The following is a 27,096-nucleotide window of genomic DNA, read 5'->3' on the forward strand; positions in this document are numbered from 1 at the left end:
CTGACATTCATGGAAGGTCTAGGTAAACCTGGAGATTTTCTTTTAATAATTAGCATATATCTTTCTTCCCTCTCTCTTTACTATCATTCTCCCATCCCTCCTCTCTTCAATCTCTCTTTTTACCCTCTCAACATTCACTCCCTAAATTTAACTCGCCACCATTAAATTTCCACTCGCTAATGGCTAGTAAAGAGTGGAAATTTTGAGCCCTGATATAATAAATATATATATATATATATATATATATATATATATATATATATATATATATAAATGGAATAGAACAAATTCATGAAAATCATGGGCAGTAATCGTGATGCATCACAGAATTGAATCGAATCGTTGACAGGATAATGGTAATCGAATCGTGAGACCAGTGAAGATGCACACCCCTAGTAGATACCCTTCATAAGGAACTACTCCGTATCTTGACACTTCTATGCCAACCTACTGTGATGAAAGGCAAAGAATGACTGGGATATGAAGGAAGTGGGGGAGGTATTTAAGCATTTGGCTGGGGTGTATTTGCCTCCTCCTGGTGGCCATGTTCTGTATTCCCACAAGTAAGGAATGAAGCCGTGGACTCTCCTCATATTAAGAAGGAAAGAAACTGTTAATTATGAAATCTTAGATTAAATCTAGGACTTGGAAGCCCAAAAGTTCTGTATTTTTCTGCAGTCTGGTGTAAAGAAAAGCACAAATACATTTTAAATGTTTCAGACAGACTCGAATGATCTTGGTTCATGTCACATGGCTTGTGCAACTGTGCAAATTCAAATTAGAAAAAATGTTTTACATTACCTTTTCTGGTGAATGATGTGATCTACTCATATTCTGCCTAGAATGGCTAGTTTTCAGTCTTAGTGTCTTTTCAAGATTTTCCAGTTCATTTCTGTAATAATCTCTTTCTTCTTCCAATGACTTGACAAATGAGTCAATACGTGAAGGTGAACGATCACTACGTAATATACCATACTGCGTCCGCATCCTTTCCACTTCCAACACCAGCTCTCGTTCTAAAATTTGCATTAAGAAATACAGAGCTCTCAAAATAAATGGGTAAAGTACTTAAAGGGCAAAACTTGGTAACAAAATACAAAGATAAGTTTGAAGACTAACCTGTGGCTATTTGGCTTTCCACTTTCTTTGAAAGCCGCTGCTTTTCATGCTCGATGTGGTTTAGAACGGATTCCAACTTATGGTTTTCATCTCTTCTTTTCTCATGTTCATCAGCTAGTTTATTCTTCTCATAGTCACATGTTGTTAGCTCCTGCAAAAGAAAGTAGCTTAGAACAAACATTGAAGGTGAATGGAAGTAGTGCACTAGAACATATTTCTTGAAATTAAAAGGACAATAAGCACCTTGAGATTTTAATATAAAAACATTTAGTTATACATACTAGAACAACTTTGCAATATAATTTCATTATTTATTTTCATAGCAAAGACAAAGGAACAGCCGCACTAATAAGGCACCAAGGAGAAGGGCTGATAAAAACAAAAATTTATTGGAATAGCTTAAAATAAGGTTTGTGGCAGGCAAACATCCTGACTAGTTTCGTGCTCACAGGAGCACTTAATCATAGGATTCCTATGATTAAGTGCTCCTGTGAGCACAAAACTAGTCAGGATGTTTGCCTGCCACAAACCTTATTTTAAGCTATTCCAATAAATTTTTGTTTTTATCAGCCCTTCTCCTTGGTGCCTTATTAGTGCGGCTGTTCCTTTTTCTTTGCTATGTTTATCATGGTCCTCCTGGCTGTTTTTACAGCCTAGCACCCCCATAGCCAAGTCTGGATGGACTATTCCAGTCACTGCTCATTTTTGTTACAAGCCTCGTTTTGGGATCTGCAGCAGTGGAGAGTGTGTTTGGGCATTATTTATTTTCCCCTTTTTATATAATTTAGCCCTGAATGTATGGATTTTCCAATTCTTAGAGTTGGAAATGCACCTTTGAAAGCTAACCCTGCACCATATCTTTCCCTAACTGGCTTCAGTAAATGGCAACTACAAAACAATGCAGTTTGTACTAACATAATGACTGTGGCTAGCCATGTCTTCTACAGAAGAAAACCCAGATTGGCTCCCCTGAATAAGGCAAGTAGTGGGTGGAGTTTGGCTATTTAAACACAACTACAGCAAGCAACATGCTAATATGTTTAAAAATGTGTTATCTTGTTGATATGCTACATATGATAAAGTGTTAATGTCCCTTCAAATATATTGCTATAAAACAATAAAATTTTATCTGTAAATGGTGGAAATTAGATTTTTTAAGTTTTGTAAAGTAAACTCACAATTCCACCAACCAAAAATAAACGGTGAACAATAAGCCAATCAAGCTTTTTCCTTAGCAATTATAGGATCTAATGGAGTCATATGAATATAAAGGGACAGTCTACAAGCAGCTCATTCAATTCTCTTAACCCCTTAATGACCAGCGATATACTCTGTACGTCACTTATCTTTTTATGGGGGTGTCTTTTTCAATAGAGGCGAGACCACGCTATTTTCGCAAGCCTGCAGACGAGAGGGAGAGTCTAATATACCCAGACAATCCCTCAACGACCAGCGACGTACAGGGTACATCACAGTCGTTAAGTGGTTAATAAGTATTCATGTTTGGGTGAGGGGCTTTACTGCCCTTATATAAAAAAAAATTTAATTTAAAAATATTCTTATATACCAATTTTCACAATTTAAAACGCCAAACCTCCTGTTTAATGTACACTAATTAATGTTTAATCAATCCCATGTCACTTTAAAGTAGAACAGATGTAATAATTATTTTAAAAACAAACATAAGTAGCAGTCAAACGCTAATGGAACAAGAAACAAAATTATATCTCATATGTATGCTGACTCTTGATTTTTATAATTCTATTTTATGTTGCAGAAAATTATATAATGCTAATTCTACTTGAAGAGTAATGAAATGGTTTGTTGCTGGATAATATGCAAATATCACTCTCTACAAAAATAATTTATACCTGGGAAATGAAAAAGTGTACAAAAAAACCCAAAGAACATACAAGAGTGACATTTCAGATCATACTTCTGACCCATCTTATGAAAACTGAGGATAACTTAGATTTTGAAAAACTAGTGTAAACGAGGTGTTAGGAAGAGACACTTTTTATTTTCAAAATATTTATAAAAATTAAATTACTTACAGATTTCAACTTTAATACGGTGGATTCAAGTTTGTGGATCTCGATATGTAATTTCTTTATTTCACTCTAATAAAAAGTGAACAAAATATACAACATTTTGTATTACTTTGTCAATTGGTAAAGAAAAATCATGTCTTACTAAAATGTATGAAGTTATGCATTAACAGTAAACAGCTGCAGTTCTTTCCATATGTCTATAAAAAAAACAGAATCAACTTACAGCTAGATCATGTTCGATTGATAAAACTTAATTCAGTAATAACAAAAATCTCTGTTAATGTTTATAAAGAGTTTTGTTTGTACCAGTTGTTAAATTTACTTACTTTTAGAATGCGATCTAACCTCTTATTTGTAGGTTTTACATATTCAATAGATTATATATATACACATACACACACAAACACACACACATACAGATACATATACATACACACAAACAGAAAACATACATAACAATGAGAAATACATATAAAAATAGAGCCATATAGTTTATATGCAAAGCTTCAAATTTACCAGATGTAACATTCAACATTTGAAATTTTGAGACACAAATAGTAAAAAAGAATAAAAGGATTAATTAAAAAGTTTAATGTTTTTAGGAAACTAAGGTATCAGGAGTATCTTCAGTTCAGCCGTAATTTTATTCAGACTGCTCTTTTCCCACATGTTGCATTTTTTGTGCTAAAATAATTCTCAAATAAATAAAGGACCAGTAAACACAGTAGATTTGCATAATCATCAAATGCAAGATAAGACAATACAATAGCATTTACTCTGAATTTCAAATGAGTAGTAGATTCTTTTCTAACACATTTTAAAGTTATGTAAATTTCCACTCCCCCTGTACCATGTGATAGCAATCAGCCAATCACAAATGCATATACGTATAGTCTGAGTTCTTGCACATGCTCAGTAGGAGCTGGTGACTCAAAAAACTGTAAATATAAAAGAATATGCACATTTTTTTTAATGGAAGTAAATTGGAAAGTTGTTTAAAATTACATGCTGTATCGGAATCATGAAAATTTAATAAAACCTGAGTGTCCCTATAATCAAAATCTTCAATAATCAAATATTCTCTCCATAACCCATAATGACAAAGCAAACAGATTCTTGATAATCTTGAAATATCACATTGACATAAGTATTCAAACCCTTAACTCAGTACTTAGTTGAAGCACCTTTGGCAGTGATTACACCCAAGTCTTTTTACGTATGCACACTTGGATTTGGGGATTTTTTTGCTATTCTTCTCTGCAGATCCTCTCAAGCTCAGTCAGGTTGGATGGGGACTTTCGGTGGGCTGCCATATTCAGGTCTCTCCAGAGACGTTCGATTGGGTTAAAGTTTCTCACAGTCTCAGAGTCCTTTAGATGCTTTTTTTTCCCAAATTCCAGGCAGGCTTTCATGGGTTCTTGTATAAACCAAACATTCACAACCAGCGTTTCCTGTGCTAGCTGCTAGGTCTCACATCAAACACCCATATATACTGTAACACCAAAAGATGGCGGCAGCAGCACCAGGAGTCCTTACAACAGTATTTACCCAAGTGCACAAAATACAAGCAATGTTTCGGACAATGCTGTCCGAAATCATGCATGATTAAGGACAGTATTGTTCGAAACGTTGCTTGTATTTTGTGCACTTGAATAAAATCCTGTTGTAAGGACTCCTGGTGCTGCTGCCATCTTTTGGCGTTTCATGGGTTCTTGATCACCTCTCTTACCAAGGCCCTTCTTCTTCCGATTGCTCAGTTTGGCCGGACGGAGAAGAGTCTTGGTTGTTCCAAACTGCTTTCATTTAAGAATTATGGGTGCCACTGTGCTCTGGGGAAACTTCAATGTAGCCTTCCCCAGATCTGTGCCTCAATACAATCTGGTCTCTGACCTCTGCATTCAGTTCCTTTGACCTCATGGCTTGGTTTTTGCCGATATGGAGTTTCAGCTGTGAGACCTTATATACACAGATGTGTGCCTTTCTAAATCATGTCCAATCAATTGAATTTGCCATTGCCACAGATGGACTCCAATCAAAGTGTAGAAACATCTTAAAGATGATCCAGAGAAATTAGATGCACCTGAGCTAAATTTCAAATACCATAGCAAAGGGTCTGCATACTTATGTCAATGTGATATTTCATTTTTTCCTTTTTAATACATTTACAAAGTTATCAAAAATCTGTTTTTTGCTTTGTGATTATGTAGATTGAAACCATTTTAGCATAAGGCTAAAACCTAACAAAATGTGAAAAAAAATATGAAGGGGTTCTAACACTTTCTGAATAAAATTACGGATGAGCTGAAGATACTTATGATACCTCAATACTTTTAATACTTGTTGATCAAGGGGGCTAAATATTTTCTGAAATAATCAGGTATAATAAAATATGTGCAATGTTAATATATACTCTATTGTATATCATACAACTAACATTTTACTTCAAAGCTTTGAAGGGACAGTCAAGTGAAAATTAAACTTTCATGATTGAGATAATGCATACAATTTCAAGCAACTTTCCAATTTACTTTTACGATCAAATTTGCTTTGTTCTCTTGGTATTCTTGTTTGAAAGCTAAACCTAGGTAGGCTTATAAACGGATTTCAAAATCTTTGAAATGTCTCTTTTCTCAGTTCATTTTTACAGTTTTTCAGTTAGACAGTGCTAGTTCATGTGCATCATAAAGATAACATGTGTTCACTCCAGTGGAGTTATTTATGAGCCAGAACTGACTGGCTAAACTGCAAGGGGGCAGTCTGCAGAGGCTTATATACAAGGTAATCACAGAGTGTACTAATACAAGTGTTGGTTATGCAAAACTAGGGAATGGGTAATAAAGGGATTATCTATCCTTTTAAACAATAAAAAATTTCAAGTAGACAGTCTCTGTAAGTACTTTGAGATTATAATATAAAATGTTTAATTATGTGTAGTTAAAAAAATTTAGCCCTTTTATCCAGTAATTAAAATGTGTTTTCACAATTCTAAGAATTGTAAGTGAACAATGCAGACTTCACAAGCCTCATATCTGCCCCTTAATAGATTCAGTAGGGTTTACCAGGTAAGAAACCACAAAATAATGTAGCTATCAGTAATTAAATAAGAGTGGCAAACCTTGTCTATCCCAGTAACAAAACCCGACAGGATCATCCAAATAATGCAAGGGGTAGGTGTCGTTTGGCTATTAAAAAACAGTTGCCACTAATAAGGTGTTAATAATTTAAAATCACTAAACTCCACTAGAAAACACTGAACTAGTGTGTTTTATGCCCCTTACATAAGTATTAACAACAGTATATTGTGTGTAAAACCCTTTTTTGCGCATTTGCCTGTGGTAATTTTATTTTGGCTGCCTTACCTTTGCTTCTTCAAGTTCTGCATCTGCAGTCTCCAGCACCATCTCTTTATCTCTCTCTAGTTGCTGAGCCAGATGGTCTATCTCTGTGAGCTCTTTACATAATTCTTCATTCTTGGTGCTTAGATTCATCACCTCACTAGTGACATTCTGCTTGGTTTTTAAAAGATCGTGCACACGATTTTCAAGGTCTTTATTTGCTTGTTGAAGATATTCAACCTGAACAACAGAACCACAAACAATGCAATTAAAAAGAACAGAAACAAAGACAAAAGAAAAGAACTACCACCAAACAAAAGCCTTCCAATTCTCCTTTCCCATTATCTCTTCCAAATATTGGTATGGAATATAAGACAAAGGTAATATTAACAGAAAGAAAGAGTTTGATTTATTGGTAGAATGTGATACATGCACGTCTGAAAACCAACTGGTTAACATTGTTACCCCAATTAAATATACAAAATTGGTAAACCGTGAATAGCATTATTTTTATCTGTGCAAAATCTTCTTGACAGCAGAATCTAAAATACAATAAAGGATTTAGGTATAAGAGGACTGATGATCCCAGTCTATATTAAAACCATACATCAACTTCAAACTGGCCTTTTAGTAGCACATAATTTTACATTTTATAATTATTACTATTCTCTTATGCAGGATGCAAAATAATTATCCAGTTAGTAATTACAAGGCAAGAGGTAACTGAAGAGTGACCTAGAGATGTTGATCAGATCATATGGCAAAACAATCTTTTTAGGGTAAGATATCGGCAAGACTTTGTGTCACTCAGACGTTTGCATAAAGTGCTTACAGAGTATTGTGTATTTTTCAGGTATACATTAGAGAAAATGTGACAAATCCATACATTAAAAACTGTTGGCTTATGCCTATCATATAATATACCCTTATTAATTTGATCTTAATAAGTTTTTTGTTTAAAAAACAAAACAATACATTTAAATTTGAGTATATTATTGACTAAGAACATCCAAGCGTATTTCAGACCAATAAGTTAAGACTTGGTAGTGAGCTGAGCTCATCTGATATCTCACTAGACAGATGAGTAAGATGATCAATAAAGAACTAACTTTACCTGCAGGTTTAGATGGGAAATAAGCTTCTCATTGCTTCTGTGTCTTGCTTCTAAAGAAATGACATCATGTGAACGACCGCCATCCAGAGCAAGTGCCAGGCGCTCTACTTCTTTGTCTCTTAGTTCAACCTTCAGGGAATAAAAGCACAAAATTACTAAAATTTAATGAAAATTATATAATCCAAAGCTTTTGAAATTCTGTAGCTTTTTTTGTGTTAAAAGGACATAAAAGTAAAAATGAAACATATCAATTTACAAAACGTACTTCATCTTTTGCTTAAAGGGCCATGATACCCAAATGTTAAAACACTTGAAAGTGATGCAGCATAGCTGTAAAAAGCTGACTAGAAAATATCACCTGAACACCTCTATGTAAAAAAGAAAGTAATTTACCTCAAAAGTTCCTCAGCAGCCACATCCCATTGTAAATTACTTCTAAGCAGCAAATCAGTATGTCTGTCCCGGGACAACTAAGGGAGTGAGCTTCGTGAACACTCATATTATTTCACTATTCCGTTTAAGGAAGTTTTCTATGAAATCTCATGAGAATTAAGTCAAATCTCATGAGATCACAGTAAAAGAGTTCATGACCTCAGCACTGCTGATGCCGATTGGCTGCTGTTTATTTCTTTATTTTTTTACTTGCAGCTGGGCAGCAGCTGAAGTATAACTTTTTACACATAACTTACTCTGCTGAGCTGAGGTAGTTGTGAGGTAAAATATCTTCCTTTTTTACATAGAGATACTCAGGTGATATTTTTATGTCAGCTTTTTACAGTTATACTGCATCAGTTTAAAGTGATTTAGCATATGAGTATTATGTCCCTTTAAATGTTGCCCTTTTTTCCTCACACCATACTGAGGAATGCTCAGGAAAGTGCACGTAAAATATTTGTAACAATGATATAGCTTAATTTTCACTTTCAGGTCCCTTTAAATACATTTTAACAATTTTTTTGTGTAGAAAAGCTATAAAGTAGTACACTTATAAGAAGTATTCATAAGATTTGAAAAAACACATGTAAAGATTAAGAAGGTAAAACATAAAAACAAACCTGCTGGGTAAGATTTTTTACTGCTCTTTCTGACATCTCAAGTTTTTCCTGCAACGTGTCAACATCATGTTGAAGTTCACGCATTCTAAAATTTGTATGATAACAAAACAAAAAATAAATTGTTTAATAATTGTCTAAACCACGACAGAAAGTTAATTAACAAATGCAAATACCAAACACACAGCAGCTTAATCAGGATGAATAGGGGAGGGAAGTTTTCAGATCAACGGAATATTAAATAAAAATACCTATCATCTGCCACCTGAAGCAGGTCTGCAATATAAGGATCCTCAGGCTGAGGTACAGGGTGACCGCTGATGGACGATGGTGGCACTGACTGGTCAATCTGCATCCGTTGTCGTCTAAAGGGAATGTTTCTCTTCTTGCCACCTATATTAAATAAAAAAATCCTGTCTAATTTAATTTACAAACTGAATTCAGTGATAGAGAAACCAACATATGCAGTTAGAACATAAGACTCAGGGTGGAAGTATTCACAGAGATACATAGCTACTTTTAAAATTATTATTATTAATAAACCAGAACTAATTTGCACCTTCTTTAATCAGTTTTCTTTTGCCTAGAGAAGATAAAACTCTTTATTCAATTGACTTTACACAGTAGGTTGTTTCTTTTTTATTAACCCTTATTACTTGTAATCTCTGTGACCATATACACTTTATTTAGGTGAGACTTGCTGGCAGTAGCCATGTAAGGAAGCAGTACCTGTAGCTCTTATGGAAGACCTGATAATCCGCCGATTATCATTAAGACAAAATCTGGGGTATCTACTACCATGAATAGTTGTATAAGAATTTGCTGAAGCAAATGACCGTACTTAGTCTTATTGATGACTCCTGTTCTTGGGCCGGATCGCAGACGCCTACTTACAAGACCTCAGCTACCCCACTGGTTATCTGGGGCAACTAGTCAGCTTGGGCAACTAATTGTACCAAGTGGGTGTGCTTTACAAATCTGCGCTTGAACCTCTTGTAGTGGAGCTCATTAAAATAACAGTCTACGAGCATGGAGGCTACTGATCAATTGCAATACACTATAGTATATTTGACATATACATAACTGATCTGCTGCTTTATGCTTGTCTGCATGTTTCTTTAATAGATATGGCACTCTTATTTATGTAAGTACACATGTACCAACAGTTTTGTGACAGCTGTAACCAAATAGCTATGTTGTAATATTTGAAAAGAAGAAGAAGGAGAAAGAAGAAAGAAGAAGAACTATGAAATGGACAGCTGTCAGTTTCTAAGATGGCTGCCACTAGTGGGAGGAGAGAGTGATCAGGTCAGGGAGGTTGGAGGATTGAAGAGGGATCCCTACACAGGGGGGGGGGGGGCTGATTCCTTCATTACAATACAATTACCAACTAACTAATTTTTCCTTTCATTGCCAGAATTTCAAGTGTGGTGCCAAGCTGCAAACAGCAGCCTTCTAATTGCCAAAAAGCAATGGCAAAGCCATACATGTCTGATATTTCTGAGCAGTAGTGCAGCTTCTACCCAGGCAAACTACTGAAGTGAATGCTGTGACATCACAAGTCCTTTAGCAAAATGGGGACTAGATTTATTTTTGACAGTGTTGTGACACATTGTGTAATAAAAAAAATAAAAAAATCGTACTTCCAAAAGAAAAAAATCATATTGTATTTACAAAAAACAAAAATTGTAATTCCCTTTAAGAAGATTATATTTTCAAAAAACAAAATTGTACTTCCAAAAAATTTAAAATAAATATATTTGTATTTAAAGATATATATTCTAAAAAAGAAAAAATTGACAGCAAATCTTATTGCCTAGAATTGTAGCTGTGACAATTTATAAGCCCAGGAAATAATTTTGTCTTGACAGTGTGCTTTTTATTTATGATTATGATTTTCACAAGATTAAGGATGAGAATATTGTTTTTTTTGCTGTTATTGGCAGTTGTCAACTTCATGCTTAAGGGATAATAACGGAAGTGGCATTTTAAGATTGTGATCACTGTAAAAACATGCAGACGATATCTGCCAATGTTCAGAAATCAACAACTTACAGATTCTGATCAACCTCATAGTTTGAAGAAATTAACATAAAATAGTTTGACTCCTTTTGTTGCAACATATAGAATAATAAACCATATACTTTATTTAACCCCTTAAGGGGACATAAAACCCACATTTTTTCTTGCATGATTCAGATAGAGCATGTGATTTTAAACAACTTTCCAATTTACTTCTCTTATCTAATTTGTTTTTTCTCTTTTACTTTTTTGTTGAAAAGGATACCTATGTAGGCTCAGGAGCTGCTGATTGGTGGCTGCACATAAATGCCTCATGTTATTGGTTCACCTGTGTTCAGCTGACTCCCAGTAGTGCATTGCTGCTTCTTAAACAAAGGATACCAAGAGAATGAAGCAAATTAGATAATAGAAGTAAAATGGAAAGTTGTTTAAAATTGTATTCTCTTTCTGAATTATGAAAGAAAAATTTTGGGTTTGATGTCCCTTTAACGACCGGGAATTTCAAGCAAAAGCTTACCAAAGAGACCAAATAATTTTTTAGCATTTTTGCTATCACTCCATTTAAACAGAAAAATAGCATTTTTTTTATTTATTTACCTATCAAAACTATATATTTGTTTTAGAAGACAACCCAAGGTATTGATCTACACCCATTTTGGTATACAGTATTTCATTCCAATGTTTCGCTGCCAAATGCAATCAAATTAAATAAAATTGTTATGTTTCTCACAAACTTTCTTACTGAAATTATTTACATATCACATATGCAGTCATAACAAATGGTTGTGAAAGCTTCTCTGGGATTCCCTTTGTTTGCGTGCCACACTTCTGAAATATCCGGCAGTGAAGGGGTTAATCAGGTAGCTCCTAAACAGCTCTTTTCCCTCGCTCACCCCCCACTGACAGTCTGCCAATGTAAAGCTTTAGGGCTTTTTTCCCTTGCAGTGTAGGATTCCCCGTTACCCTCCCACCTCTCTGATCCCTCCCAAACAGATATCTAATCCCCCCCCCGCCTTTAAACTAGTATTCTTAATTTTAGGTGCTGGCAGCTGTCTACCAGTACCCAGTTTATATAAATTTGTACCTTTTCAAATGTATGTTAAGAAAGAAAGAAAAAAAAACTGTGGTGTAGAGGCCCACCTCCCCCTCCCCACTCCAAGCAATCGTTCTGTAGGCCCCCCTTTTTATAACACATTTTCTGTAGGTAGTGGATCCCTCCCTCTCGCTGTGGAAATCCTTATCTGCAGTGTAGCAGTCCAGTCTGCTCCTGCCCCTCCAGTGATGGGCCGCTGAGTATCTCTCTCTGCATAGGTGATCTTCTGCACTGCTCCACTCTAAGGGCATGCAGAAATAGCGTAATCTCACCGCTGTCAGCAAGATCGCCGCAGAGCCCAGAACAGCAGCGCCGTACAGGGTACGACGCTGGTCCTTAAAGGCTAAACAACCAGCGCTGTACAGGGTACGGCACTGGTCCTTAAGGGGTTAAGCAATAATGTAATACATTCAACGCACCTGGTGTTTGTACTACTGCCTGGAGATTCTTCTCTTGGAGTTGTTGAATCCTTTCGGTTTTGGCTTTGCTCTCTTTTTCTATTGACCTTATTTTGTGGATATACTGATTGTTCAGAAACTTGAGATCTGCTGCCTGGTGTTCAAGTTTTCTTAAAGAAGCTTTCAGGTCTTAAACATAAAAAACATTTTGTTACATTTTAGTACACACACGTGCATTTTGCCATTTAAACATAAAACACAAGAACAGTGACTAAAAAACAAGAAGACTGGAGTAAACTTTAATTAAAAAGACATCAAGCAACTTTCTAATTTACTCCTATTATAAATTTTTCTTCGTTCTCTTGCTATCTTTATTTGAAAACGAAGGCATCTAAGCCAAGGAGCCAGCAAATTTTTGGTTCAGACCCTGGACAGCACTTGTTTATTGGTGCTGTCCAATCAGCAAGGACGAACCAGGTTGTTCACCAAAAATGGTCCGGCATCTAAACTTACATTCTTGCTTTTCAAATAAAGATACCAAAAGAATAAAGAAAATTTGATACTATGAGTAAATTAGAAAGTTGCTTAAAATTGCATGCTCTATCTGAATCATGAAAGAAAAAATTTGGGTTCAGTGTCCCTTTAATAAGTTACAACTCGAGCATCCCAAACAGGGAGAACAACCCAAGTTTTTACTAGTTAGGTAGCCTCTCTCAGATTTTACCCTGTCTTAATTATTCTTAATCTATTACTCTGGTATCCAAATCTAGAAACAAACACTAGAACTGAAGAAGAACGTCTAGGGTTTGTTTCTATTTTTGGATATCAGAGTAATATATTAAGGAGAATAATTAATAGACATTGGTATATCATGATTTACCGTTTTAAAAATCATCCCACGATGGCTTATAAAAGGAATAAAAATATTAACGACCTATTACTTAAAGGGACATTATACACTCATTTTTTCTTTGCATAAATGTTTTGTAGATGATCTATTTATATAGCCCATAAAGTTTTTTTTTTTTAAAAAAATGTATAGTTTTGCTTATTTTTAAATAACATTGCTCTGATTTTCAGACTCCTAACCAAGCCCCAAAGTTTTATGTGAATACCGTCAGCTACCTTCTCCAGCTTGCTCCTGTTTGTGTAAAGGGTCTTTTCATATGCAAAAGAAGGGGGAGGGGGGGAGTGTCTTATTTCCCACATGCAGTGGGCTTTCCAGCTACCTTTTCAACAGAGCCAAACTGACAGCTTCTAAGTACGTTTTTAAACAGTTTTATACTGGATTTTTATATCAGTATCTGTGTATCTTATTCTTTATAGTAGTGTATATTACTGTCCCTTTAAAGCTGATATTGGCAGGAAGGTAAAATCTGAGACAGGCATCATAACTTTGTAAAAACTTGGGTTGTTATCCCTATTTTCCTAGTGAATCTTGTTATATCAAATGCAGTGTTCCAGGATTTATGTTGGGGAGACAACTAGAAAGGTACGTGACAATATCCTGGAGCATAAATCAAATATATGTGGTAATCTACAGGCCCCGTATTATCATATTTCCTGGAAGAAGGGCACTCTATTAGCATATTAAGCTGGTAAATTATTGATTAAGTTAAATGACCTAGGCGAGGGGGGGGATAGAGAATTATTATGAGAAAGAAGAGAATTATATTGGATATCCACATTAAACTCTTTAATACCATATGGAATGAACATAGACAATGCTTTTTCAGTGTATGTATAATTCGTTTATTCTCAGTGTACTATGTTAGGTAATAATGCCCCCTAGAGATAGGAGGTATAAACAATGAAGCAGGCAACCTGTTGGATGATCTGTGTTTTAAACATTGAAGTAACTTAGTTAATTGCATTCAGGTGTTGATACATTTTAATTATGAAGTTTAGGTTGCTATACATTGAGACTTTGTGAGCAGAAAAAGCAGGAATGTAAGCTTACGAAATAGCACATCTTTGGTTCAGCACCCGGATAGCGCTTGCTGATTGGTGGCTACATTTTTTGAAACATCATAGTCTCTGTTTATGCCATATGGTATTATTGAGTTTAATGTAGATATCCGATATAAATTATCTTCTCTCTAATAATAATTCTCTATTCCCCCCTCTCCTAGGTAATTTAAATTGCATGGTTTGTCCCACAGCTACATTTAAAGGGACACTGAACCCAAATTTTTTCTCACACGATTCAGATAGAGCATGCAATGTTAGGCAACTTTCAAATTTACTCCTACTATCAAATGTTCTTCATTCTCTTTGTATCTTTATTTGAAAAACAAGAATGTAAGTTTAGGTGCCGGCCCATTTTTGGTGAACAACCTGGGTTGTCCTTGCTGATTGGACAGCACCAATAAACAAGTGCTCTCCATGGTTCTGAACTAACAATTGGCTGGCTCCTTAGCTTAGATACCTTCTTTTTCAAATAAAGATAGCAAGAGAACGAAGAAAAAATTGATAATAGGAGTAAATTAGAAAGTTGCTTAAAATTGCATGCTCTATATGAATCACAAAAGAAAAAATTTGGGTCCAGTGTCCCTTTAACTATTTGTTTGACCTATGTAGATATTAGAAATCAAAGTACAATAAGAGAATGATGCATTAGACATTTCCTCATTGCAGCTGTATCTACCTTCAAAAAGTAACAAACTAAGTGCCTAAGACTATGGGGCCGATTTATTATAAGGTGGGCATGATTCGCTGTAGCGAATCATGTCCACCCGACATCAATAATTGCTGACAGCATACGGTGTAGGCATTTATAATTGTACAAACATTTCTTGAGAAATGCTTGTGCAATGCCGCCCCCTGCACATTTGCGGCTAATCGGCTGCTAGCAGGGGGTGTCAATCATCACAATCGTATCTTATCGGGATGATTGCAGTCCGCCACCTCAGAGGTGGAGGACAAGTTAAGGAGCGCTTCTTAACTTCTGATTGCGGCGAGCCAGAAGGCTCACGCGGAATGCTTACGCTGCTTAATAAATCGCCCCCCCCAAGGCTAAAAGTAACATAGAAAACCAACTGTGCCAGGGACATCAATTTCCTAATAAGTGAAGTTACAAACAACTAAACAAGGGTGGGTAAAATTTCATTAAAAATAGTTTAACAGTTCAACAAAATTTCCCTCTGAATCTAATCTAATTAGTTACAAGCTCTGCTTCCAATATAAGCTGGTGTGTTTGCATGTACTAAAATAGAAACGGGAAGGCAAGATATGGGATGTGTTTGGCAATCAATAAGCGTACTACTTGTACACCGTCAAAAATAAATCTAGTTCCCATTTTGCTAAAAGGACTTGTGATGTCATAGCATTAAGTTCAGTAGTTTGCCTGGGAACTAGCTGTTCTTTTGCTTTCAATTAAACGTGGAGAAATGGCTGACAACCTAGTATATCAACATCTCATTTAAACTTTTTAACATTTATCATGTGACATACAACCTGGCATAACACGCCAGTAGTGATTATTCTCATTCGCATCATAAAATATTGGATTTTGAGATTTTAATTTAAGTTTTCATGGTAGCAGCTAAAACTCACTGTAGCATGTGGTCTTCTTTCAGAGTATGTTTTTTTATGCTTTACCATACAACAAAATGCCCAAAATGTTTATTCTGCCTTGTTTTATAATAATATACTAAGGAATATTGATTTTGATAGTTCCCAGGCAAACTACTGAACTGACTGCTGTGACATCACAAGTCCTTTAGCAAAAACATAATTTATGTAAGAACTTGCCTGATAAATTCATTTCTTTCATATTGGCAAGAGTCCAAGAGCTAGTGACGTATGGGATATAGAATCCTACCAGGTGGGGCAAAGTTTCTCAAACCTCAAAATGCCTATAACTACACCCCTCCCCACACCCACAATTCAGTTTAATTAATAGCCAAGTAGTGGGGTTAAAAAATAAGAAGTAAAAAAGCATACAAAAAGAGGAACTGGAAATAAAATTGTACTTTTATACAAAAATCATAACCACCATAAAGAGGGTGGGCCTCATGGACTCTTGCCAATATGAAAGAAATTAATTTATCAGGTAAATTCTTACATAAATGATGTTTTCTTTCATGTTGGCAAGAGTCCATGAGCTAGTGACGTATGGAATAGAAATACCCAAGATGTGGGAGACCACAGAAGAGTCACTAGAAAGGGAGGGATAAAATAAAAACAGCTATTTCTGCTGAAAAAAATTAAATCCACAAAAAAAGAAGTCTCTCAAGAAAAAAAAAAAAAAACTTAAAATCATAAGCAGAAGAATCAAACTGAGACAGCTGCCTGAAGAACTTTTCTACCAAAGACTGCAAATACATAAAAATGGTAAAATTTTGTAAATGTATTCAAAGAAGACCAAGTTGCTGCTTTGCAAATCTGATCAACCGAAGCTTCAGTCTTAAAAGCCCAAGAAGTGGCGACTGATCTAGTAGAATGAGCTGTAATTCTCTGAGGCGGAGACTGTCCCGCCTCCAAATAAGCCTTGTGAATCAAAAGCTTTAACCAAGATGCCAAAGAAATGGCAGAGGCTTTCTGACCTTTCCTAGGACCAGAGAAAACAACAAATAGACTAGAAGTCTTCCTGAAATCTTTAGTAGCTTTGTCATAATATTTCAAAGCTCTTACAACATCCAAAGAATGTAAAGATCTTTCAAGAGTATTCTTAGGATTAGGACACAAGGAAGGAACAACAATTTCCCTACTTATGCTAGAATTCACAACCTTAGGAAGAAATTTAAACGAAGTCCACATAACAGCCGTATCCTGATGGAAAATCAGAAAAGGAGACTCACAAGAGAGAGCAGACAATTCGGAAACTCTTCTAGCTAAAGAGATAGCCAAAAGAAACAAACACTTTCCAAGAAAGTAGTTTAATATCCAAAGAATGCATAGGTTCAAAATGAGGAGCCTGCAAAGCCTTCAAAACCAAATTAAGACTCCAAGGAGGAGAGATTGATTTAATGACAGGCTTGATACGAACCAAAGCCTGAACAAAATAGTGAATATCAGGAAGTTTAGCAATCTTTCTATGAAATAAAACAGAAAGAGCAGAGATGTGTCCCTTCAAGGTACTTGCAGACAAACCTTTATCCAAACCATCCTGGAGAAACTGTAAAATTCTAGGAATCCTAAAAGAATGCCACGAGAATTTATGACATAAACACCATGAAATATAGGTTTTCCAAACCTGATAATAAATCTTCCTTGAAACAGACTTACTAGCCTGTAGCTTAGTATTAATCACGGAGTCAGAGAAACCTCTACGACTAAGTACTAAGCGTTCAATTTCCATACCTTTAAATTTAGCGATTTGAGATCCTGATGGAAAAACGGCCCTTGAGACAGAAGGTCTGGCCTTAAAGGAAGTGGCCAAGGTTGGCAACTGGACATCCGGACAAGATCCGCATACCAAAACCTGTGAGTCCATGCTGGTGCTATCAGAAACACATGCGATTGTTCCAATATGATCTCGGAGATCACCCTTGGAAGAAGAACCAGAGGTGGAAAAAAATGTAAGCAGGTTGGTAAAACCAATGAACTGCTAACGCATTCACCAACTCCGCCTGAGGGTCCCTGGACTTGGAAATGTACCTGGGAAGCTTCTTGTTTAGATGGGAAGCCATTAGATCTATTTCGGGGAGACCCCACGACTGTACAATCTGACAAAATACATCTGGATGGAGAGACGACTCTCCTGGATGTAAAGACGGACGACTGAGATGTATCGCAGAAATTAGACAGGAGTTAGATTCCGCCCAAGAAAGTATTCGAGATACTTCTTTCATTGCTAAAGGACTGCAAGTCCCCCCTTGATGATTGACATATGCCACAGTTGTGATATTGTCGTCTGTCTGAAAACGAATGAATGTATGTGAGGACAAGCCTGGAGAGCCCTGAACATAGCACGGAGTTCTAAAATATTGATTGGTAACCTCGTCTCTTGAGGATTCCAAACTCTTTGTGCTCTCAGAGACCCACAGACAGCTTCCCAACCTGTGAGACTTGCATCTGTTGAAATCACAGTCCAGGAAGGATGAACAAAAAAGAGGCCCCTTGAAGAATCCAATTATGGTCCAACTACCAGGACAGAGAGAGTTGAATGTTGGGATTTAAGAATATGAACTGTGATAGCCAAGTATAATCCCTGCACCAAGGTACAAGTAGAAAGCAGGCACTGCAACGAGGTTTCCATGTAATAAAAAATATGTCCTTTATTTAGAAAACAAGTTAAAAAATTCCCAGCTACAAACGCTGGATAACATGCAGTAGAAGACAATGGCAGGAGTGTGTGAGAGACAGCAAACAGTGTCTCTCACACACTCCTGCCATTGTCTTCTACTGCATGTTATCCAGCATTTGTAGCTGGGAATTTTTTAACTTGTTTTCTAAATAAAGGACATATTTTTTATTACATGGAAACCTCGTTGCAGTGCCTGCTTTCTACTTGTACCTTGGATTCCGATTAGTGGCTTGGTTTCGCCACTGCTACGGCGCTCCGTTTTCTTGGTGGGTTGCACTTGCTCTTTGCAGACCGGTGTCATTTCCGGTCTATTAGCCGGGTTCACGGAAGTTGCCAGCAACTCCGCATTCTTCATAGTATAATCCCTGCACCATTGATTCAGCATGCAAAGCTGCAGAGGTCTCATATGAAAACAAGCAAAGGGGATCGCATCCGATGCTGCAGTCATGATACCTAAAACTTCCATGCACATCCACTGAAGGTAATGATCGAGAATGAAGGTTTCGACAGGCAGAAACCAATTTCATTCGTCTCTTGTCATGGACATGGAATCTATCTGGAAACCTAAAAAGGTTACCCTTGTCGGAGGAATCAAGGAACTCTTTGGTAAATTGATCCTCCAACCATGTCTTTGAAGAAACAACACAAGTTGATTTGTGTGAGATTCTGCTAAATGTAAAGACTGAGCTAGTACCAAGATATCATCCAAATAAGGAAACGCTGCAATACCCTGCTCTCTGATTACAGATAGAAGGGCACAGAGAACCTTAAAAAAAGATTCTTGGAGCTGTTGCTAGGCCAAACGGAAGAGCAACAAATTGGTAATGCTCGTCTAGAAAAGAGAATCTCAGAAACCGATAGTGATCTGGATGAATCGGTATGTGAAGATACGCATCCTGTAAGTTTATTGAGGACACCATGCTGAACAAAAGGCAGCATAGTCCTTATAGTCACCATCTTGAAAGTTGGGACCCTTACAAATTGATTCAAAAACTTCAGATCCAGAACTGGTCTGAAAGAATTTTCCTTCTTTGGAACAATGAATATATTTGAATAAAAACTCTAGATCTGAAACACACTTCAAAAAGGCCTGAGCTTTCACAGGATTTGTTGGAACATGAGAGAAAAAAAATCTTCTCACAAGAGGTCTTATTCTGAAACCTATTCGATACTCCTGAGAGACAATATTCTGAATCCAATGATTCTGAACGGAACCTGCCCAAACGTATTGAAATAATTTCAATCTGCCCCCCAGCAGAACTGGATTGAGGGCCGCACCTTCATGCAGTGTTGGGGGCTGGCTTTGGTTTTCTTCTAAGGCTTGGATTTATTCCAACTCGAAGATGGCTTCCAATTGGAGCCAGAGTCCTTAGGGGAAGGAGTGGTTTTCTGTTCTCTATTCTGACGTAAGAAACAAAACTGATTAGAAGCTTTAGATTTGCCCTTAGACTTTATCTTGAGGCAAAAAAAAACTCCCTTCCCCCCAGTAATAGTGGAAATAATAGAATCCAACTGGGAACCAAACAAATTATTACCCTGGAATGATAGAGATAGTAACCTAGATTTAGATACCATGTCAGCATTTCATGATTTGAGCCATAAAGCTCTTCTAGCTAAAATAGCCAAATACATAGATTTAACATTAATCTAGATGATATCAAAAATAGCATCACAGATAAAATGATTAGCATGTTGAAGCAAACGAACAATGCTATGCAAATCAGAGTATTTTTCCCGTTGTGCTAAGCTATCCAACCAAAAAGTTGATGCAGCCGCAACATCAGCCATAGAACTGGCAGGTCTGAGAATATAGCCAGAATGCAAATAAGCTTTCCTTAGATAAGATTCATTTTCCTATCTAAAGGATCCTTAAAAGACAGAATTTAAACATTTACTGGATTTATTATCAAGAGGACCAGACTCCTCAATATCCAAAGTTATCAACACTTATTTTAACAAAGAACGAATATACTCAATCTTAAAAAGATAAGATGATTTATCAGTGTCAATGTCTGAAGTAGACTCTTCCGCCTTCTGTATCGCATCAGCAATATAATTTTTCATATCAACAGGGATATCATGTACTTTAGATGTTGAAAGAACAACAGATCCTGTATTAGCACTAATAGAAACCTTTTCTGCATGCAAAAGCTTATCATGACAGCTGTTACACACTACAGCTGGAGATATAATCTCCACTAGCTTACAACAGATACACTTAGATTTGGTAGAACTGTGTTCAGGCAGCATGATTCCTACAGCAGCTTCTGAGACAAGATTAGATTGAGACATCTTGTAAAATGTAAAAGAAAAAATAACATTTAAACAGAAATATCTTATTTCCACATATAGCAGTTTCAGGAATGGGAAAAAATGCAAATGCTAAAATTGGCAAAAAAAGCAAATAGCATAGTTGTCTGAGCATAAAGAAGGCAAGAAGCATATAGGAAGTGAGGTAAAATAAAACTAATTTTTTGGCGCCATGTATGACTCACAACGCAAAAGGAAGTTGAGAAATTTTTTGGAGCCAAACATCTGGAAATGACACAACTCGCATCATATCAAACACAATTTTGCGCCGAACAATCTAGCGTCAACTAAGACGCAGGAAATGAAGAACTTGCGTCATTACAGACGCACATTCGCGCCAAAAATGAACCAATAAATAACAGCATTTTGCGCCTTCGCAAGCCTAATTTGCCCCCAAGTTTTTCAAAGAAAAAACAAGTCAAATTGAAAAAAAGACTATACCCCAGGTAAGACAAACTTCCTAAAACAGGATTCCATAACGAAACTGCCAGACTGCAAAGGGAAATAATCAGAGACCTGACTCATGGCAAATATAAGTAAAATAAATATATTTAAAACTTTATACATAAAGCGCCAAACCATAGCTAAGAGTGTCTTAAATAATGATACATACTTACCGAAAGACACCCAAGACATCCACATATAGCAGATAGCCAAACCAGTACTGAAAGCTATCAGCAGAGGTAATGGTATATAAGAGTATATTGTCGATCTGAAAAGGGAGATAGGAGATGAATCCCTACGACCGATAACAGAGAACCCTCGAAAAGATTTCCCGCGAGGGAAACCATAAAATCAAAAAGGCGATACTCTCGTCACATTCCTCTGACAAACACTGTACTCTGAGAGGAATTGGGCTACAGAATGCTTAGAAGCACTTATCACAGAAGAAATCATAAAAATCAAGCACAAACTTACTTCACCACCTGGTGAGGGGTGCATTTATAGGCATTTTGAGGTTTGGGAAACTTTGCCCCTCCTGGTAGGATTGTATATCCCATACGTCACTAGCTCATGGACTCTTGCCAATTACATGAAAGAAATGGGAACTAGAAGTGTAATTCCAAAAAACAGAATTATTCTTCCAAAAGAAGTTTTTTTATTGTATTTTCAAAAAACAAAAAATTGTACTTCTAAAAAAACAAAATTGTATTTGTAATTAAAGTTTTGTGTATTATAAAAAAAAATTGTATTTCCAAAAAAAAGAAAATTGTATTTGAACATTTAGATTTGTATTTATGTACAATGATAAAGAATCACACACGCTTGCCTTTTTTACAGCAATCTTATTCCATATCTTTCTATTAGGAAACCTCAAACACTGTGGCAAGAAAATGGCAGCTGGTGGGCAGTTTTCCAAAATGTTACACAAATATAAAGACATTAAATTACAGTAACTCTCCCCTAAATCAAAATCTCAGACCTTTAATATGCCGATCAGATTCTTCTTTAAGTTTCAAAAGCTCTAGGTGAAGCTCATTGTTTTCTCTGACAAGCCTGGCATTTTCTGTCTTATACGGCTCTATGACAGAGTCAAAGTTCTTGTTCTCTTTTTCACTCTTGCCAGCTGATAACTTTGCATTGCGAAGGCTTTCTGTGGTGTGCACAAGGTCACTGAAAAAGCAGTCAGAACAGGTATATATTTGTTGGTAATTGAAACATTTTGGGAACGACTAACATTTTTCATGCTACCAGGCTTGACTGATTAATTGAGATACTAACATACATATATATATATATATATATATATATATATATATATATATATATATATATATATATATATATATATATATATATATATATATATATATATATATATATATATATATATATATATATATATATATATATATATATACATATACACACACACACACACATCCAGATACACAGTGAATATAAGAAGTCCACACACTATTATGAAATTGCAGGGTTTGGAAATGGAAACAAAAAACAAACAACAAAATGTACGTCATACTTTTTCTTATCTGTAATCTAATGTAACATAATATCATCTTTTAACAAACAAAAATCCAGAGGGGGGGGGGGGGAGAAAGTTATTTAGGAACATTTTAAATTAAAAAAAAAACAAAACCTACAACATCCTGATTGCATAATAATGTTTTGCAGTAGCACCTTTTGCATTTATTACAGCAGCAAGTCTTTGTGAATAAGTCTCCATTAACTTTTCACATCTAGACTTTGGCATTTTATCCCGATCTTCACAAAAAAGTTCAAGGTTCGATTAAATAGTGAGGGGATCTCCAGTGTTCAAGTCTCCGGAGGCCATTTCACAGGTTTTCAATGTGATTGAGGTCTGGGCTCTGACTGGGTCATTCCAAGACTTTGATTTTCCTTTTCTGAAGCCACACTTTGGTCATCTTTGATTTGTGCTTTGAGTCATTGTCATGTTGGAATGTGAAATTCCTCTTTATCTTCAGCTTTTTGACAGAGACCAGTAGGTTTTGTGCCAAAATATTTTGATAATTTGGAACTATTCATTATCCCATTTATATTGAAAAGAGCCTCTGACCCGCTGAAGAGAAGCAGCCCAAAGCAAGCTGATACTACCACTATGCTTCCAAGTATGGTGTTGCTTGGATTATTAGCTTTATTGTCACAGTGCCAAACATATGTTTTACAATTTAGGCAGAAAAGTTCAACCTTTGTCTTGTCAGACCATAGCAAATCCTACAGCAACAGGTGACTTTTACTGGATTTAATCAGAATCACTCATTCATGGCAGATGTACACTATTTACCTACAGGCACGATTTAGAATGTGATTGGTTAAAGGACCAGTAAATACAGTAGCTTTGCATAATCAACACATTCATGATAAAAAGACCATGCAATAGCACTTAGTCTGAATTTCATATGAGTAGATTTTTTTTCCTGACAAATATCAGTTATTTCTATTTCCACTCCTCACGTATCATGTGACAGCTATCAGCCAATAACAAATGCATATACATATATTCTGTGAATTCTTGCACATGCTCAGTAGGAGCTGGTGTCTAAAAAAAAAAAATATAAAAAGACGTTCATTTTGTTAATGGAAGAAAATTGAAAAGTTTTTAAAATTGCATGCTCTATCTGAATCATGAAAGTTTAAATTTGACTTGAGTGTCCCTTTAACTGTGAACACAGAGACCCAACTATGACCTTTTTTTAATTTAAAATGTTCCTTATGATTAACTTTTTTTTTTTTCCTCTGGAGGATCACATTACAAATGTTAACAGTCATACATTTTTGTTACTTATGAATTTGCTGGTTTTTGAGATGTAAAGATAGAAGTGTGTAGACATTTTATAGTCTATATACACATACACACACATACATATATACACACACAAATTTGTATAGTCAGGCTATTCATATATTTATAAAACAAATTGGAGAAGGCGCCACATAGCATAGTACAGCTTTATAAAACAGATACAGCTTTCATGAAAGAAAATTCACTCACATTTGGTGGAGCACATCCAAGTATATTTACTATTATTTTGTATCACTTTATTAGTATACATTTATATTTTTGTACATTTATTTAGACATTTACTAATTACTCCCTTGGCTCCTAAAAACTATCTCAGTGAGTAGCTACTAAATTACACATCTGTCAACCCCTGAGGTAGAGTGCCTTAACAGATGTGGTCTGGAAACATTAAATGGACATAAAACCCAACATTTTTCACATAATACAATTTTAAGACAGTTTTCAATGTACTTCTATTATCAAATGTGCTTCATGCTGTTATTCTTTGTAGAAGAGATACCTAGGTAGGTAGCGTGCACATGTCTGAAGCATTACATGACAGGAAATAGTACTGCCATCAAGTGCTTTTGCCAATATATATAACATTGCTGCAAAGCTGCTGCAGACACATGCACACTCCTGAGCTTACAACCCTGCTTTTCAACAAAAGATACCAATAGAATGAAGAAAATGTGATAAAAGAAGTAAAAATTGGAAAATTGTTTAAAAGTGTAAGTTCTATCTGAATTATGAAAGAAAAAGTTTGGGTTTTATGTCCCTTTAACAGAAGTCAGCAAAGCGCTAGAGTTAGGACATAGCTACTGAGGTCCCAATGAAATAGGAGTGGGCTTATCTCCTTCTCAGTAACCGTAATTAGATCTTTTATATCAGGGCTCGACAAACCCAGGAGCCCGGGGGCTACTGGCTCCTAGAATTTTACCCCTAACTTTATAGGTTATTCGGGTTGGATGGGGGTGTGACGCTGTTACGTCTACACGCAACGGAGTACAGCGCAATCCCAGAGCGGCAGGGACTCTACAGCGGTGGAAAAAGCCGTGCCCGATGCCGACTCTGGGATTCTAAGGCTCACTGCGGAGTCTCTTTTTGGGAGGAAGCTGGGGGCAGTGTGGTGGAGGGGTGACCGCACAAGGGCTACCCACCAGGAGCGACGCGGGAGTGAGGCTGTACCGTGGGTGACCACGTCAGTTGTACTAAACAGCATTGCAAGAAGGGTCTTGCGGCCAGAGTTACTGTCTGCCGACCAACGCTGGGGCCTGCATGTGGGTGGTCCAGGAAGGGAGCTAGGACACCAGCACGGCACAGCATCTTTTACCCCCTAAAAAACATCCAAATTAAGAAAAGGAAGGAAGGAGAAAAGGAAAGAAGGTACAAGAGGATAAAGTGTACCTAACAACCCAAGGGATCCAAAGCAAGGAACTAAAAGAAGGAAGAACTGAAAGAAGGGGAGGTAGGAACTGTTTACTTATTTGCTCTGCTATTTGCTCTGTTTATTTTTACTGGACTCTGGAGTGAGCTGTTGTTTATCCCCTCCCCTACCTCATTTCATTTATCCTTGCTGTTGAACACTTACCGAGTTGAAAAGGCTTTTTTTCTCTCTGCTTTTGCTCTTGGTCCTGGCGGGCTTCATATGTTCCTCTCCCCCTGTTTGGGGTAGTTAACAGCCTGGGGAAGTGTTGTAGATGCTAATAAGCCTGCATGATTCTTTATTCTGACTGGATATTATTCCTATAACTATATTTTCTGTTAAGGGGGCTGATAGCCTTTGACAGAATATACACAAGGATCCAAACGTGAAAAGTAAGTAATCTAACAGGGACATAGTATCTGTTGATACATATATGGATAAATATCTCACCCAACCAAAGATGTCACCAAAGATAAAACAAGCAGAGAAAAAAGTTAATAAACCTGCTAGCATAACCAGCTCCCCCAATAAATCTCTGAGAGAAGATAGGTTCCCAGAAAGGATCCCAGACACTTCATATGCAGGAGAAATTGCAACTTTGGTATCTGCTCTAATTGGTCCAAAGCTGGAAGAAATTAACACAAGGCTGGGTACAATCCTGGAAGAATTGAAAAAATCATGCAGAAAGAATTAAGGAAACAGAACAGAGAATTTCAAATTGTGAAGATGCTCAAAATATACTTCAATCACAGATGGAAAGCCTGATAAAGCAAAATCTATCTTTACTTACAAAAATTGATGACCTAGAAAATAGGACAAGGCATAATAATCTGCGCCTAATTGGCATTCCTGAATCCTTATCTGCACAGGAACTAAAAAATTTGGTGGAACACTCTATCCCAGAAATGCTGGGTTTAAACACAGGGGAGAACATCTTTGTAACTGAGAGAATACACAGGATGGGAAGAGAAAGGGATTCATCAGCACTAAATGGTAGAAGACCACGGCCAGTCATAGTGAAATTTCTAAATTTCCAAGGAAAAAATGAAATGTTGAGAGCATACAGGAAGCAACAACCCTTGCAATACCAAGGAACAAAGATCTTGCTCTTCCAAGACTTTTCCATTGAGACTTCAACAAAAAGGAAGCAATTTTCACCTATCTGTTCCCGCTTAGTGGCGGAAAACAGATTTTTTGCATTGCTGTATCCAGCTAGGCTTAAGATAAAATCTGGCACTGACTTTTTTTTCTTTGACTCCCCTGAATCAGCTCAGTCTTTTTTGGAGAATGAAGCAAAATAGGGAGAAAGTGATTGAGAGTCCTCCTTTCATTTAATATTGTGACTATATGTACTTATGTACAAATGTTTTTCTTGTTTATTGTGGTGTGTTTTTTTTTTTTTTTTTCCTCTTTCAGAGAATTTTGTCGTGGGGTATTTTCTCCCCCCCCCCCTCTTCCCCCCCCCCTCCCCCCTTCAAAAAAATCACTTCTTATTGCACACAAACCTTTTGTAAGTAAGCACAAAATTAAATGCATTAGGATGTATCAAAAGATGTTAGTTATTTGTTGATATCAATGTATACAAATTTGTTAAGATATATGAATATGTTGTTTTTTAGGGGCTAAAACATAAGATTTTATTATTTAGTTATGCACACTAAATT

The 27,096-nt window shown here is 36.3% G+C and overlaps 1 protein-coding gene across 1 annotated transcript in view; it reads right to left on the reverse strand.

Annotated features, from left to right (window-relative positions):
• Positions 1–27,096, reverse strand: part of CEP135 (centrosomal protein 135) — a 213,046-nt gene that overhangs the window by 177,826 nt on the left and 8,124 nt on the right. The window contains exons 2-10 of the mRNA XM_053703945.1: positions 22,168–22,358; positions 12,206–12,373; positions 8,923–9,064; positions 8,675–8,759; positions 7,620–7,748; positions 6,530–6,745; positions 3,174–3,239; positions 1,120–1,270; positions 802–1,016 (exon numbers count right to left, since the gene is read on the reverse strand). Coding sequence (XP_053559920.1) covers positions 802–1,016; positions 1,120–1,270; positions 3,174–3,239; positions 6,530–6,745; positions 7,620–7,748; positions 8,675–8,759; positions 8,923–9,064; positions 12,206–12,373; positions 22,168–22,358 — 1,363 coding nt within the window. The remainder of the gene's footprint in view (positions 1–801; positions 1,017–1,119; positions 1,271–3,173; positions 3,240–6,529; positions 6,746–7,619; positions 7,749–8,674; positions 8,760–8,922; positions 9,065–12,205; positions 12,374–22,167; positions 22,359–27,096) is intronic.

The sequence above is a fragment of the Bombina bombina genome, chromosome 2, assembly GCF_027579735.1.
Source record: "Bombina bombina isolate aBomBom1 chromosome 2, aBomBom1.pri, whole genome shotgun sequence".
Classification (NCBI taxonomy): Eukaryota; Metazoa; Chordata; class Amphibia; order Anura; family Bombinatoridae; genus Bombina; species Bombina bombina.